Below are 13,366 nucleotides of genomic sequence, written 5' to 3'. Positions count from 1 at the left end.
ACTATTCTCAGAATTAAATCATATCTGAACCAAGAGCAGGCAGACTTAATATTTAATATTTTTATATTATCTACTTTTAAATATTGCCCTCTCATTTGGATGTTTTGCAGTAAGATGGCCCACAATCTTTTGACTGAAGCTCGTTACAGAGCCCTTAGGGCTAAGCAAAATCTTCTCCATCTTGATTATGATGAGCTTCTGGTCGAAGGAAATTGTGTGTCCATTCATACTCAAAATCTCCAACTCATGCTAGTGGAAGTTTATAAGAGCGTCAACAATATTGGAAATAAATTGGGCTGGAACCATTTTGAAATCATCCAGCGTGATACTGAGAACGAGGATGAGGATGTGGATTCCCCACATGCTCCGAAACTCAGAAGAGGCGCTCAAATTAAACTTCCTCTGCCAAAAAATGCAGTTTGCTTGAACTCCTTCAATTATCGGACAGGACAGGCTTGGAATAGACTGCCAAATGAGATTAAAACATAAGACTCAGTAGAGATCTTTAAAACCAAAATTTTGAAAGCAAAAATATTGTTCTTGCAAACTGTGTTCAATATTTTAATGATTTAAATATTTTGACTTTGATAATATTATTTACTATTCAGTAAATATTAGATTGTCTGTTGGTTTTAATTAGTCTTTTTGTACTATTTTGTTTCGTACCAACGATAAATAAAGAATAAATAAAATGTCGACATAATTATAATTATCTTATTATGTCGACATAAATTATCTCGTTATGTCAACATAACAATTATCTTGTGTTTATTATGTTATTACCCCCGATTAAGTGCTGTTTATAGCATGTAACATATGGGCCAAAACACAAAATAGAAAAAATAAGATTTTTGAAAAAATGTGTAAAATATTGAGAAAATTTGCGAGTTTTAGTCCCATTCAGGGTCACTTTTTTTCGAAAAAACGAGTCCCAAGCAGGGTCCATTTTTCAAACTTCAATGGCACACCCCCGTCGGTTTGCAAAGGTAGTATCCCCCGGAAATTGAAGATTGGCCTAAATATTGTCCCCAGTGGAAAGTTTAACGCTATTTTGTTCCTGCTTAAAATAATCAGATAAGCCAATTCTCACTGCAAAATATTGTGCTGTTTGCTCCATCCCAAACGAACGTTCTGACTCGAAAACAATGGAATTCAAATCCCCAGCCATAAAAAAAAACACTGGAATATTAATCCCATCGAGTTTTTCACTGGGTATTGGAGAAGGGGGTGTAAATTTGCAGCAAAATGTAAGAAATTTTCTTACAACGTATGTCAACCAATTCCTGTTTCATGATTACACAAAATTTCATTTTACATTTTTAAATATATTCTGAATCGATAAATTTTATGTTCTCTTCGCTGCCATATTGAAATTACAAAAATTTTGCATTAAAGTAGTAAAACCAAAAAAACTTTCCAATTTAATGATGCGTGAAATTCCAAATGACCAATATAATTTCAGGTAGGAAGAAGCAGATGATTCGATTTCTGAAAAGTAAGTATCGATGAAAATATATCAAATTCGTATTTAATAAAAAATATAATTTTTCACTGGATATGCCCAGTTTTACTGCGTTTTTCTACTGAGTTTCGATCTTCCAATGCGCGAGGTTTGCAGATTGTTTCAGAGCTGGGTGATGAACAGACTCAGGACGATTTTTTTAAACATGATGAGAAGCTGTCATAGAATGAGCGGATTCTTTAAGGGATATAGAAGCTTTACAAAAATAACCAAAGGCAGTTAGTTAGTCACACTAGGAAATTAAGCTTTCAGAAAAAAACAACATCAGTCATCTACAGGATGTATTTGCAACAACAAGGATGAGAATTACCTGAATCAAGTTCAAGTTCCCAAGACAATTAATTAAAACTTGAAAACTTAAAATGAGACAAAATGACAGATTGCGAACCTGCAGCAGCCAGAATATCAACCAACCAAATTTTGTCATTCAATTCCCGAGACAGCGCTTCAATTTTTAACATCTATGGCTCAAATTTTAGACAATTTCTCATAGTATTTGAAAATAATGATTTTAATAAAAAGCGCTGGGTTATTTTTTCATGAATCCCTTTAGAAGTTTTGCGAAGAATTTTTTTGCTAGCGAGTGAAAACAATATAGCGCTTTCGCAGCATTAATCTTTGATACGCATTTCGGCGGGACGCTAGTGTGACTAACTGAAAGGGGGTTGCAAGTAGGCATAATAGGTATCGGGTATGTGGAAGCCCTTTTCATGCCCTTGAAAGTTACTCAAATAGCTTCAAAACACTAAAAAAGCAATTTATTCTTTGAAAGGGCTCCAAATTCTTAAAAAGTTCGAACAAAACTTGATAATTTGGTTAAAAATACGGAAAGGGGTTTGGGCTCGTGCATACTCGTCAAGCCTTGTCCCCGGGACCTATTCCATGAAAGATTTGGTACTGGTCCCTACCAATCAAAAGCACAAGAAACAACTTACAACATTTTCCACATGTCTTTGGGCAGTTTGTTTGGGCGAAACCTCTACCACATAAATTATTGCTTTTGTAAAATCGGCAAACACGTGGGTTAAAGCCAGGTTTGTCAGTACAACCTATATAGGAATACGGAATTATATTATCACAGACCTTTTGGAATGCTCGATCGTATGTGTTATATAGTACAGACAGATACAAATAAAACGTAACAGTGTCCTAGCTTCCATAAATCCGAGCATTTTTTTTTTTTTAATTCCCTATCATCGAAAATACGAAAGAAAACAAATCCATTTAATGATATACCTGAACAGAGATTGCAGGATTTCTTGCAATATCTTCTTGCAGATGGAAACTGGCAGGCGAAATATTTCTTGAGTTCGTTTTGGCAAAACTTTGGAATTCCTGGCCAGCCACGATCTCTGCATGAACCTTAAATTAATCCATTAATTGTTTTAATTTACTCAATTTTCATTCAATAACTTCCTAATTGAATCATTAATTCACACCAAACCATTAACAATTTCACATTTTGACCCATATTTACTGAAATTGAAATGGACCTTCAAAAAGTCTTAATGGTTATTTTTCAAAAGTTCACCTGGTTGGTCTAAGTTTAGTTTTTATATCAAATGGTACACCAGTCGATTTACTTTACATCATTTACTCTGTAGTTCAGAATAAAAAATCCAGCTAGAAATCATGTGTATATGATTTTCCTGTCCCTTCTTTACGAAAAAGAGTCATAACTGGCAGCGAATGGGGATAAAGTCTGTAACGAAATATTGGTAGCCCTTTTAAAATACATTTGCTCTTGATAGAATCAATATGGTAACTTCTTTGGTGTTGAATATGTCATTGAAGTTTTTGACCTTTGAAATTTTCCAAAAATTTCATTCAGTATTTTTTTTTATAAGAACAAACTATATAAGAACATAAGGCTTCGAGGCCCAAAAATTTAAGAAAATTCTAAGAACATTCTAAGGCTTTGGAGACTTAAAAACATGCATTTTCTTAAGAAATTACATCAAAATGCTCAAAAAATGCTGAAAATAAGAACATTTTAAGAACATTTTTAGGCTTCAAATCCAAAAAACTAAGAACATCCAAAGGCTTCGAAAATTTTTGACGTTCTTATAAAAAAAAAACGTGTAGGTCATAGAGCCACATTCAAATCATGAGGACTTATTTTTCAGGCATACGCGTAGCGAGATACCCTGCAAAATTTATGAGGGAGTGCAGACGTTTATGACATATTCATTATCTTTTGATAAAACAAAGACAATAATTATACATTATGTCTTAAAAACCGCTCTCATCCATAAATTTTGCAGGATATCTAGCTACGCCTATGAATATTATCAAATCGAACCTTTTATATCCACGAAGATAAACCTTAAATTTCTCATTCCATTGAAATAATTGCGAAACCTTACCTCTCTTCACGTTCTCCTTCTCATTCAAATCTTTTTGATGAAGATCGTTTTCCCCATCTGCCAATACCAACGGCAAAATCAAAAGAAGAGTGAATACCAAACTCGCTTTCAACATTGCTGGTTTCAGTCTCGGACTCATAAAACTCTAAAATGAAAAGTATTTGAAAACATTGTTGCTGCAGAGCACATGTTTTAAATTTCTATAATGGATTTAAGCGAAAACAGCAAACCTGAAAAGAAAAGTGGAGCAATAATTTTGTGAAGCTCTGATACTCAAATGTAAAAAGAGACGGTTTGAAAATGCAAAAACGTGAAAGAAAGATTATTAATATGATCTTATCACTCACTTACTCACTACAAACTTTAAGTCACAAAGCGCAAACTCCAGAAAAAAACAATTTGCATCAAAATCTTTGCAAAACGTAGTTCATATTTATAACATTTAAAGAGGAACTGTATTTTGGTAGACTTGGTCAAATTACACAAATCATTTGTCAGTTGTCTACAAGGCCAATGAGGTACGTAAAAACTGACTGCTATTCAGTCAAAGCCAAAATTTGGCAAGGTCAGAAAAACATAATTTACATCCAGTCTTTGTAAATAAATTTTGTAGTTTAGTACCGTCAAGTTACACAACATGCACACAACCATCTTGAAGACTTGGCTGGTCGCAAATGATAATCGAAAGCAAAACTTAAAATTTATTATTATGCAGGGAAGCTCATTTTTCCCCCATTTTGCTTTAAACTCCCTTTTGATTGGTCTATGAATTTGGGTGATCGCTTTACCGCCTTGGCGGAATAAACACACGACCATAATAAATAAATTCAACAGGGCAGCGGAGTAGCAAATATTTCAACTGGGAGTCCTCTCTTCTGTGCCAAGCACTGGCAGTGTTTTTTAAACTTTAAAAAAATGTTAAATGAAGACCAGATGGATCTATTTGTTATGACTGTGCAAGTTGTGACGAGAGTGTGCATGTTGTGTAACTTGACGGTATAATTCATTAAATTCTAGAAACCATTTTTCATAGCTTTCTGCAGTCCGCTTTCTGCAAGTCTGATAAGAGGTATGTATAAACTGTTATCGCCATTCATTCCATTCCATCATTCAGTCCAAACGTGCGCCAAGGTTAGAAAAGGTTAGAAAAACACAATCTGCGTCTGGAACTGCGTGAAAAATAGTTAGATCAATTTCAACAAGAACTGTATACAGTAATATTAATATAATTGATCAAATTTCAAAGACCATTTGTCATAATTTTGCAAGTCCAATAATAGGAGATGTGATGTCATCATTTGGTTACCGTCATCTGACCGAGCCTGATTTACGGTCAGCAGGTAGAGTTGGAGAGTCGGAAAGCTTTTCCACTGTCGACCTCTGCACGCTCTGTGTTTACAAGTTTGAAAAACGAAGTAGCGAGCCGCATGCTAATGGAGAGTAAACCGAAAACCAGTTTATCCACGGTTTCTCAATTTCTTAATTCGGATCAGTCCACACGGATTCCCTTTCAACAAGATGTAGCTGCTTCTTAAAAGAAAAATATTTTCGACTGACCGACCGACCGAATGACCCCCACTTTTTAAAGTAGAAATGACGGGAACCAAACGCATTTTTTTGCGATTCGCCTTATCAAACACGTCCAAACCAAGTCCAAAAAAGCACGATTGCATCCAAGTTTTATCAAATTTAGACAGTAGCTGTACTTTTGTAAACTTTATCAAATTCCAATAACACCATCAATCCCACCTAGAGGCAAACAAGAAAAATATGTTTTTATTGCAAAAACTAATAAAAAGCAGCAATAAAAAGTATCAGAAAATTCAACATAAACAAAAACTTGAGCAAACGGCTTTAAACCTTCAAAAGATGTAGAAAAAGAATCCCCTTGATGAAAATCATGTGCTCGATTTGCCGAGTTAAAAAAAATAAATGACAGAAATTGAAGCTTGCAACAATTTACACTGGAAATACTTTGGTACAACACTGACTTATCACATCTGACTTATCGCTTGAGCCGCCATCTTGAAACACCACATTATGATCTGTAAAAATAACGCACGCTAAAAGTACCCAAAAAGTTAACCCGATCGGAAAAAAGTTTAGAAATCAAAGTGAGATCGATCGGGAAATCGGATTTTTTTTTTTTGCCGTCTTATGATGCTGATGATGGTGGAAGAAAATTTTACCTATTTGAATGCTCAGCTTTAGGCTGACCAATTACCAAATCCATTATAACTTAGGTGGGTTAATATTGGTGGGGAAAAAAACGCCAAATAAAGCCACGCAAGAATATAGAAAATCGGTCTTTAACATAATTTAACAAAATCTTTTTAGAATAGAATTTCGATGGATAATACTCATTTTTTAGTAAAATTAGTCAACTAGAGCCTATAACCTATCCCATCTGCCAAATCGAATCCCCACCAAATTTTAGAAAATTGACCAATCACCAAATTAAATCCCACTCCAAAATTGATAGTTAATATAAAAAAATATGGAACAACGAAAAAATAATGAGGAAGACCTACCTTTTCTTCTTGTAAGTTTGGAGGTTGGGAAAATATGCTGTAGAGTCAATAGCCAGGTTATATCTATATTATAATACGCTTAAATCGGAACTCTCCCATTCTCGCATGAGGCTTTTTCGCTAGCGATTTTTAAATACACGGCAATTTTTTTCGCGCCTTTTTGATTGTATATTCAATTCTATTCGCCAAGTGCACTCCCATTCAAGAGAGCACATTTCTCCTTGATGGAGAAACACAACTGACTGTGCAATAGCACTATCAGCATAATTTATAGTTTTTTGAAAAAAAGTTTATGTCGGTTATGAAATAATTTTGATTCACATGGGAATACGTCGAAGATAAAATTTGAGTTTTCAAAAAGACATCATATTTATGATTACCCTTGAGATTAATAAAGCTCCGATGACATTTCCCTTCTATTTGATACTCTGATAAAAACATTTCAATTTAATGGACTTGACAATATGAGAAAAGTTGATGACTTATTCCCAATTCAATTATGAAATTTTTTAATCAATGTTTGCTATTTTTTGTTCTATTGAGATAGCAAAATGAAAACGCTTTTACTTACGCATTGAGTTTAATTGTTAAATAATTGTTGACTCTGTTAAGAGGTATTGAAAAAGGCACTCTTTATATTCCACCGTAAAGCACTGTGGTCTTTGGAGTGATCGATGTTGCCAAGTACCTCTAATACTGAATTTGAATTTCTATTTGTTTTTTATCTTCATCCTTGCGTGAGGAAAATAATAGTCTTTCCTCTCCCAAAAACCCAAAAAAAAGCACGTTTAAAGTATGACCGATTTCTCGCGAGAAATTTTTAACTCAATTTTCACCAATATTTGCATGAGCATTATTTTTAGCGAGTCAAGAACATTATTGTTTGAAGGTTTTCAACAAAAGAAATTATGACAAATTTATACAATTTAATAAGGAGAAGAAAAATCAAAATTCAACTAAAAATACTTTCACCATATTTTTTAATATGCATTAATTTTAGTGTCCCCTTAAAAATTTTAAACATAAATTTTTACGAAAAAGGCCTAAATTTAAGAACATTTCTTCTCGCAAAATAAGTACATTTGTATACAAATCCCTACAAGTTTCTGAAAAATAGAAAAGCGAGCGAAGCGAGCGTATTAAAAGGAGTAAGAAGTCGTCTCGGACGACGCCGGGACGGCTAGTACAAAATATTTTCGTTCATTCGTTGACTTTTTATATGTGTGCATAGTTATAACGAAATGTTTTCCACACCTTAACACCTTTGGGTGCTTTGATCTTTTTCTTTTCGAAGAACGTAAAGAACGCCAAAAGAAACTTGTCACCAGAGATTTGGGAAAAGTATTAAATTTATCTGCCTTCTTTTGTAGCAATTTTAATTAGCAACCAAAAGCTATCAGAATAAATTCTAATCAAAATTAATTATTGTTAAGATCATCACACTTCAAAAATTCAATGCGCGAAAAACACGATTTTTGAAGAGAATATTCCTCCGAGAAACAGGGTTCTTCGCAACCTTATTTGCCCATACACAAATGAAAAACTGTAAATTTTTAGAAAGCTAATGAAATGAATTTTTTGTATCCTAACTTAGTCTGATGTACCCTCGGTAACACACTTTCATGAGTTTTGCTTGAAGATTCGTTACTGGTCACAGTTGACAAACATTTTTAAAGTTTCTTTTTGATAGAAGCATGAAACACATCAGAGTGAGTTTAAATATCTATTCACCTCATCTACGCCGCTGTGTCACAGACCCACTGGAATCCCAGCTCCACTGGAAAATTTGGCAAAAATTTCGTCCCCGGTGGGAAAAAAAAGTCCAGTGGGGCTGTGAGACAGGGGTGTTCATTTAGACACCTAGATGTTGAATAAAGGTACCTTATATACAGAACAAAATTCAAGACCTGCAGATTTATGATACTTCAACAGTCTTAATTTATAGCTATGGAGGAAAAAATGAAAAATGAATATTTACTGTTTAATGAGCTGAAATGTTGTATCTTTCATTGAAGAAGAAAAAAAAAAAAAAGATTAATACAATTTTGTGGTCAAAAGTCAAATTTGAATTTGGGGGATTTTCGCGAATCAAAAATCGGCCATTTAGAGCGGGTTGTGCGTTTTTCGCGCGGAGTCTAGTCTAGCAAGCTCGACGACTAATTCAGATATAGTAGAAATAAAACAGCATTATAAACGACTCCAGTCTACGCGAAGTCGTGCATTGGTAGTTTTAATATTAGTTATCTTGCATTTTTCACTACAACAAGGTAGTTAAAAAAATCCTGTATTTTTTAGGGCTTGGACTCTATTTGTCTCATTTAGTGAGAATTTCATTATTTTCCGTATTGAAGTCCGGTCCTTCCAATCTAAGAACTGCGACACTAATACAGCTTGAATCTCTCTGAGCGGGTTTATTGATAAAAAACCCTTTACTACTCATTTACGGGGTCAGACCTTTGCAGAGACCGAAACTACTCTCGTTTGTACCAAATCAGTAGTAGCGCCTCAAGGAGTTCGTTTCCTTTATTTTCAACGCTCGCTTGATTGGTACAACTGCTTTAATGTTTTGATTTAAGCATCGAAAATGAAGTACAAAGGTCTATGCAGCTTGGAATGGAAACTTTTTGTTGAGAAATTCAAATGCGCAGTTCCAAAAACTTAGCGACACGTTCCCATCAATAATTTTTTTCTTCGCCACAGGAAGTCATGTAATTAACGTCTCAACCAATAAGATCGAACCGTTACATATTATATACCGTTGGAAAGAAGATTTTCGCTGTTATAGACTGCGGGTGTTTTCACGGGTATAATTACTTACAATATAATTTATTATATATGAGTATGATTCATTCTTTTTTTGCAAACCAAACTGATCCTCTTTTTTCGTTAGCTTGCGGCCTGTAAGAAAATGACAAATTAAAATGCATCACACTTACACTTGTAAAACTTGTAAAAAAGCTGTGATTGAAAAATGCCGCTCTAATAAAATTTTCCTAGAGCAATCAGACAAAACAAGCCCCATACACTGGAGATAAGCCTGGTGGATACAAGTTTGTATTACAAAAAGATTAGTCTTTCAAAATAAAAGAAAAAAGCCGTACTGCTTATACCTTTCTCTCTTTTATTCTTGAAAAAATATATATGATACTTGCTTGAATCTGAGTTCTGCTTGTTAAAAATAAATTCAAAACAAACCATTTACATAAAACACCTTGTTGCAAAGAAGTTGCAAACTAAAGCACTCTTGTCTATTGACAAGTATGCCGAATTACAGCTAATTCTGACCATCTTGACGTCTCCAGGCTCTCTCAAAGATAAGTAATCATTTTGGCGCTAAATGCTGGTCCTATGGCCCCGTAGTGCTAATAATTTTCAGAAAGAATATGTCAGATATATCCGACATTGGCGAAATAGGAAACCCGTGAAAATCCATTTTTGATAATAAATTTTCTTGGCAATAGAACTTACATTTTTCTAAAGCCGATGCAAATAGAAGGAGGTGCTAAATCAAGGTATTGGAACGGAAACGGTTAATAGGTTGTTTAAGACCTTTTGACATTTTAATTATTAGTTTCTCTTCCATTACACACGTCAGCACTTATATTCATAGTGAATGTGGTTATCCTCAAAAATTATCTTGGCTACATTCTTCTTGCATGCATTTGCATTAGAGAGTTGTCAGAAAGTATCTACTAGGGCGAGGTGGAGGTTATTTTCAAAACTGCTAAAAATAATTCGCACACTCTTTATATCCACAGAAGATTTAAAGCCTGTCTCTCCCTAACCAGTCAATAAATTTTGGCGCCTAAATTTTGGTCTAAATTGAGTCAAACAGCTTTAATGAGGCCTTGAATAAAGGACAAAGGTAGCCAGAATTAGGTCACCCCCTATTGACGCCTCCTATAGAATCCTCCACCCCCCCCCCTAGTGGGCCTTAAGTAGATACTTTCTGACTTTCTGAAGATCAAATTGTGAGCCTTCATATCCCGTTAAGGAGTTAGATATGAGGCTGACCTTTTCCATCTAATTGAAATTTCATAGTTACAAAATTTAGGTAATACAGTGAGGGAAATCCAGGTGTTTTTAATTCATAGCCGTGATAGAATGAAAAATTAAAGTGAGTTGGTTCTCATTAAACTCAAATTCCCCACGAATTAATAGAAATGAGATTTACTTATATTTCAAGCAAAATGAAAACGCACCTTTGTTTTACAACCCCCGATTATTGTACAGGGTGTCCCTAATAAAAGAATCGAGTTTGAACATGCGATTGAGTAGAAAGTTTTAAGTGTGTATTCACAAAATTGTATTTTAAGCTCTCCCTCTTTTTTCTTTGTCATTACAATTAATTTATACGTTGTAACTACCTTTTGTAATGAGCCTATGTGATGGAGAACGTTCTTATATTTTAGCGATAACACACACAAACTTTTTTACTCAATCGCATGTTCAAACTCGATACTTTTATTAGGGACACCCTGTATGAGAATTTTAAATCATGGATGATCAACTGAAATAATAAAATAGACCATTAAAAAAAAATAGAAACTTTAGCAAAAAAGGACATTACTTGAGCTTACTTTAATGGACCTATCGCACAGCGCTATTATTTCCTTTTGTTAGCAAAGATTGAATAACACATAGTGTGATAAAATGTTTTTATCCGGTCTTCGTGTGCGTTCTCGGCTAGACACAGAATGTCTTATACTATATATGAAGGAGTTCAGTTGACTGTCATATTAGGAAAATGAAACAGTCTCCATCATATGCTTTGGAATGCTGATTCTGTTTTTTACCACAGTTTTCTATATATTCATTTATAATTTTGTACTAGGGGTGGTGTATACAATGTGACATAGTTCTGTTAGTTTCGATCACAGTAATTTGGATTCTTGTCATAGTGTGAAATCGTGTAGGATTTTGCAATGGTAAATTCTTAAGGCGTTTAGTCAACCTCCCTTAGTGAAGTCACCTAGAAAAGAATACAGTAAACCCTCTCTGAATCCAATCTCTGCCGTAAATCGAATCTTTCTTTGATTCGAAGTGAAGCAGACCTTCAGCTGAAAAGCAGTGTAAATTATTCTCTATTATTCGGTTTTTTCTCTAATTCGAAGAAAATTTTTTTGAAGATCGAATTAAAAAGAGGCAACTGTATACAAACGGGGGTTTCATGGTTGGCGGTCGAGCGGAATCGGCCCTTTTTTCGGACTGAGTGGCGGAATTTCGCGAAAATTTAGACGGAATTAGTGAAAATTGAATTTTCTGACGGGGACGGAAAATTAGGCAATTTTAGTGCGGAAAACGGAATTTAGAAAAAAAAAATTTGCGGAATTTCGAAATTGGCAAAAAATATTCAAAATTGTCTTAAAAAATCTTGAATCCCCCCCCCCCGTACAAACTTTCAAATTCTCTATGAGCCGTGGGGAAGCCATTATGGATTTTATTTCCAAGTCTCTTTTTGAATCGAGCTCCGAGCGGGAAAACAGTACTGTGTTTACTGGTGATTTTCGTAAAAGTAAATAGAATAGCAAGCAAGAAGCTCAACAGCTATTTTGCTTTTTCTTTCTTTGGTTTCTTAATATTGATTAATTGATCTGGTCTCTCTGCTCTGGTCACTGGTGCCATCATTTGTACATGGATAGGGAATGGTCTAATGGTCATGGTATCCTGTTTCTTAAATAGAGAACATTTTGTTATGGATTTGTACAGTTGTTTTTCAGAAACTATTATGGGGCTTATTGCAACCAACCATCTTAACAAAATAAACTAAGACCAAAGACCGACCAATGGAAACATTTACTTTAGCTCTCTTGAAAATTGAGAGTTGCATATTTTTGCTGCATGGTCGTTTCAACGACCGACCGACTGAGACCGACCGACTGTGAGACCGACCGACCAGCCGACTCACTTTTTAGATCGACCGACCACCTCACTTTGTAGGCCGACCGATCGATTCACTTTGTAGACCGACCGACCGCCTCACATTTTGTAAACCGACCACCTCACTTTGTAGCTCGACCGACCGACTCACTTTTTAGACCGACCGAATGACTTTTTAGACCGACCGACTGACTTTTTAGACCGACCGACTCACTTTTTAGACCAACCGACTCACTTTTTAGACCCACCGATTCACTTTTTAGACCGACTGACTCACTTTTTAGACCCACCGACTCACTTTTTAGACCGATCGACCGACTCACTTTTTAGACCGATCGACCGACTCACTTTTTAGACCGATCGACCGACTCACTTTTTAGACCGACCGACCGACTCACTTGACCGACCAACCGACTCACTTTTTAGACCCACTGGTTCACTTTTTAGACTGACCGGTTCACTTTTTAGACCGATCGACCGACTCACTTTTTAGACCCAACGAGGACGCAAAATGAAGATATTTGTGATTGCCGCCTTATACGTTTCTCTTCGATACTTTACTTTGGTTGCGGGCTGTGCTGCGCAAGAAGAAGCAGCAACATTGAATATTTGGTACGTACAATAGTGTAGATACATTATCATGTTGAAACGTATGGTTGAATATCATTGACAATGACTATATATTCAACTTTTTCCTTATCACAATGTGTTGTTTAACCAAGAACTCTAGAAAGTGGGGGGCGTACGAGGTTTTGAATTACCGCCATCCCGGCCATTTCTTTGAAAATCACCGTTATCCCGTCCAAATTTTTCGAAAATACCGGTCCCGCTGTTTTTCCCATAAAATTCTAAGGACTAGAAGTCAAAAATTCGGCAAAATGGAATAGAATGTGTATGAGGTCGATCACTGTTTTTGTATTTTGTTTCGATTGCAAAATTTCAGCCTAATCAGACAATTTTAGAAGTTTCTAGTCTGCCCCAAAGTTTAGCCTCGTTTTGAGGCTAAAACTTGTGACCACGCCCAAAGAAATCAAAAGTTTGAAAAAATGAAAAAAAAAACACAGATA

General features: G+C 35.1%; 1 protein-coding gene across 1 annotated transcript in view; it reads right to left on the bottom strand.

Annotated features, from left to right (window-relative positions):
* Window positions 1-1,304: 1,304 nt before the first annotated feature.
* Window positions 1,305-13,366, bottom strand: part of LOC136820582 (uncharacterized) — an 82,514-nt gene continuing 70,452 nt past the window's right edge. The window contains exons 2-5 of the mRNA XM_067076776.1: window positions 3,889-4,033; window positions 2,759-2,884; window positions 2,458-2,571; window positions 1,305-1,488 (exon numbers count right to left, since the gene is read on the bottom strand). Of these exons, the coding sequence (XP_066932877.1) occupies window positions 1,487-1,488; window positions 2,458-2,571; window positions 2,759-2,884; window positions 3,889-4,027 (381 nt within the window). The 5' untranslated portion in view covers window positions 4,028-4,033 and the 3' untranslated portion in view covers window positions 1,305-1,486. The remainder of the gene's footprint in view (window positions 1,489-2,457; window positions 2,572-2,758; window positions 2,885-3,888; window positions 4,034-13,366) is intronic.

Source organism: Clytia hemisphaerica, unplaced genomic scaffold, assembly GCF_902728285.1.
Source record: "Clytia hemisphaerica strain Z4C2 unplaced genomic scaffold, Clytia hemisphaerica genome assembly, whole genome shotgun sequence".
NCBI lineage: Eukaryota > Metazoa > Cnidaria > Hydrozoa > Leptothecata > Clytiidae > Clytia > Clytia hemisphaerica.
This window is presented reverse-complemented; position numbering and strand designations above follow the sequence as displayed.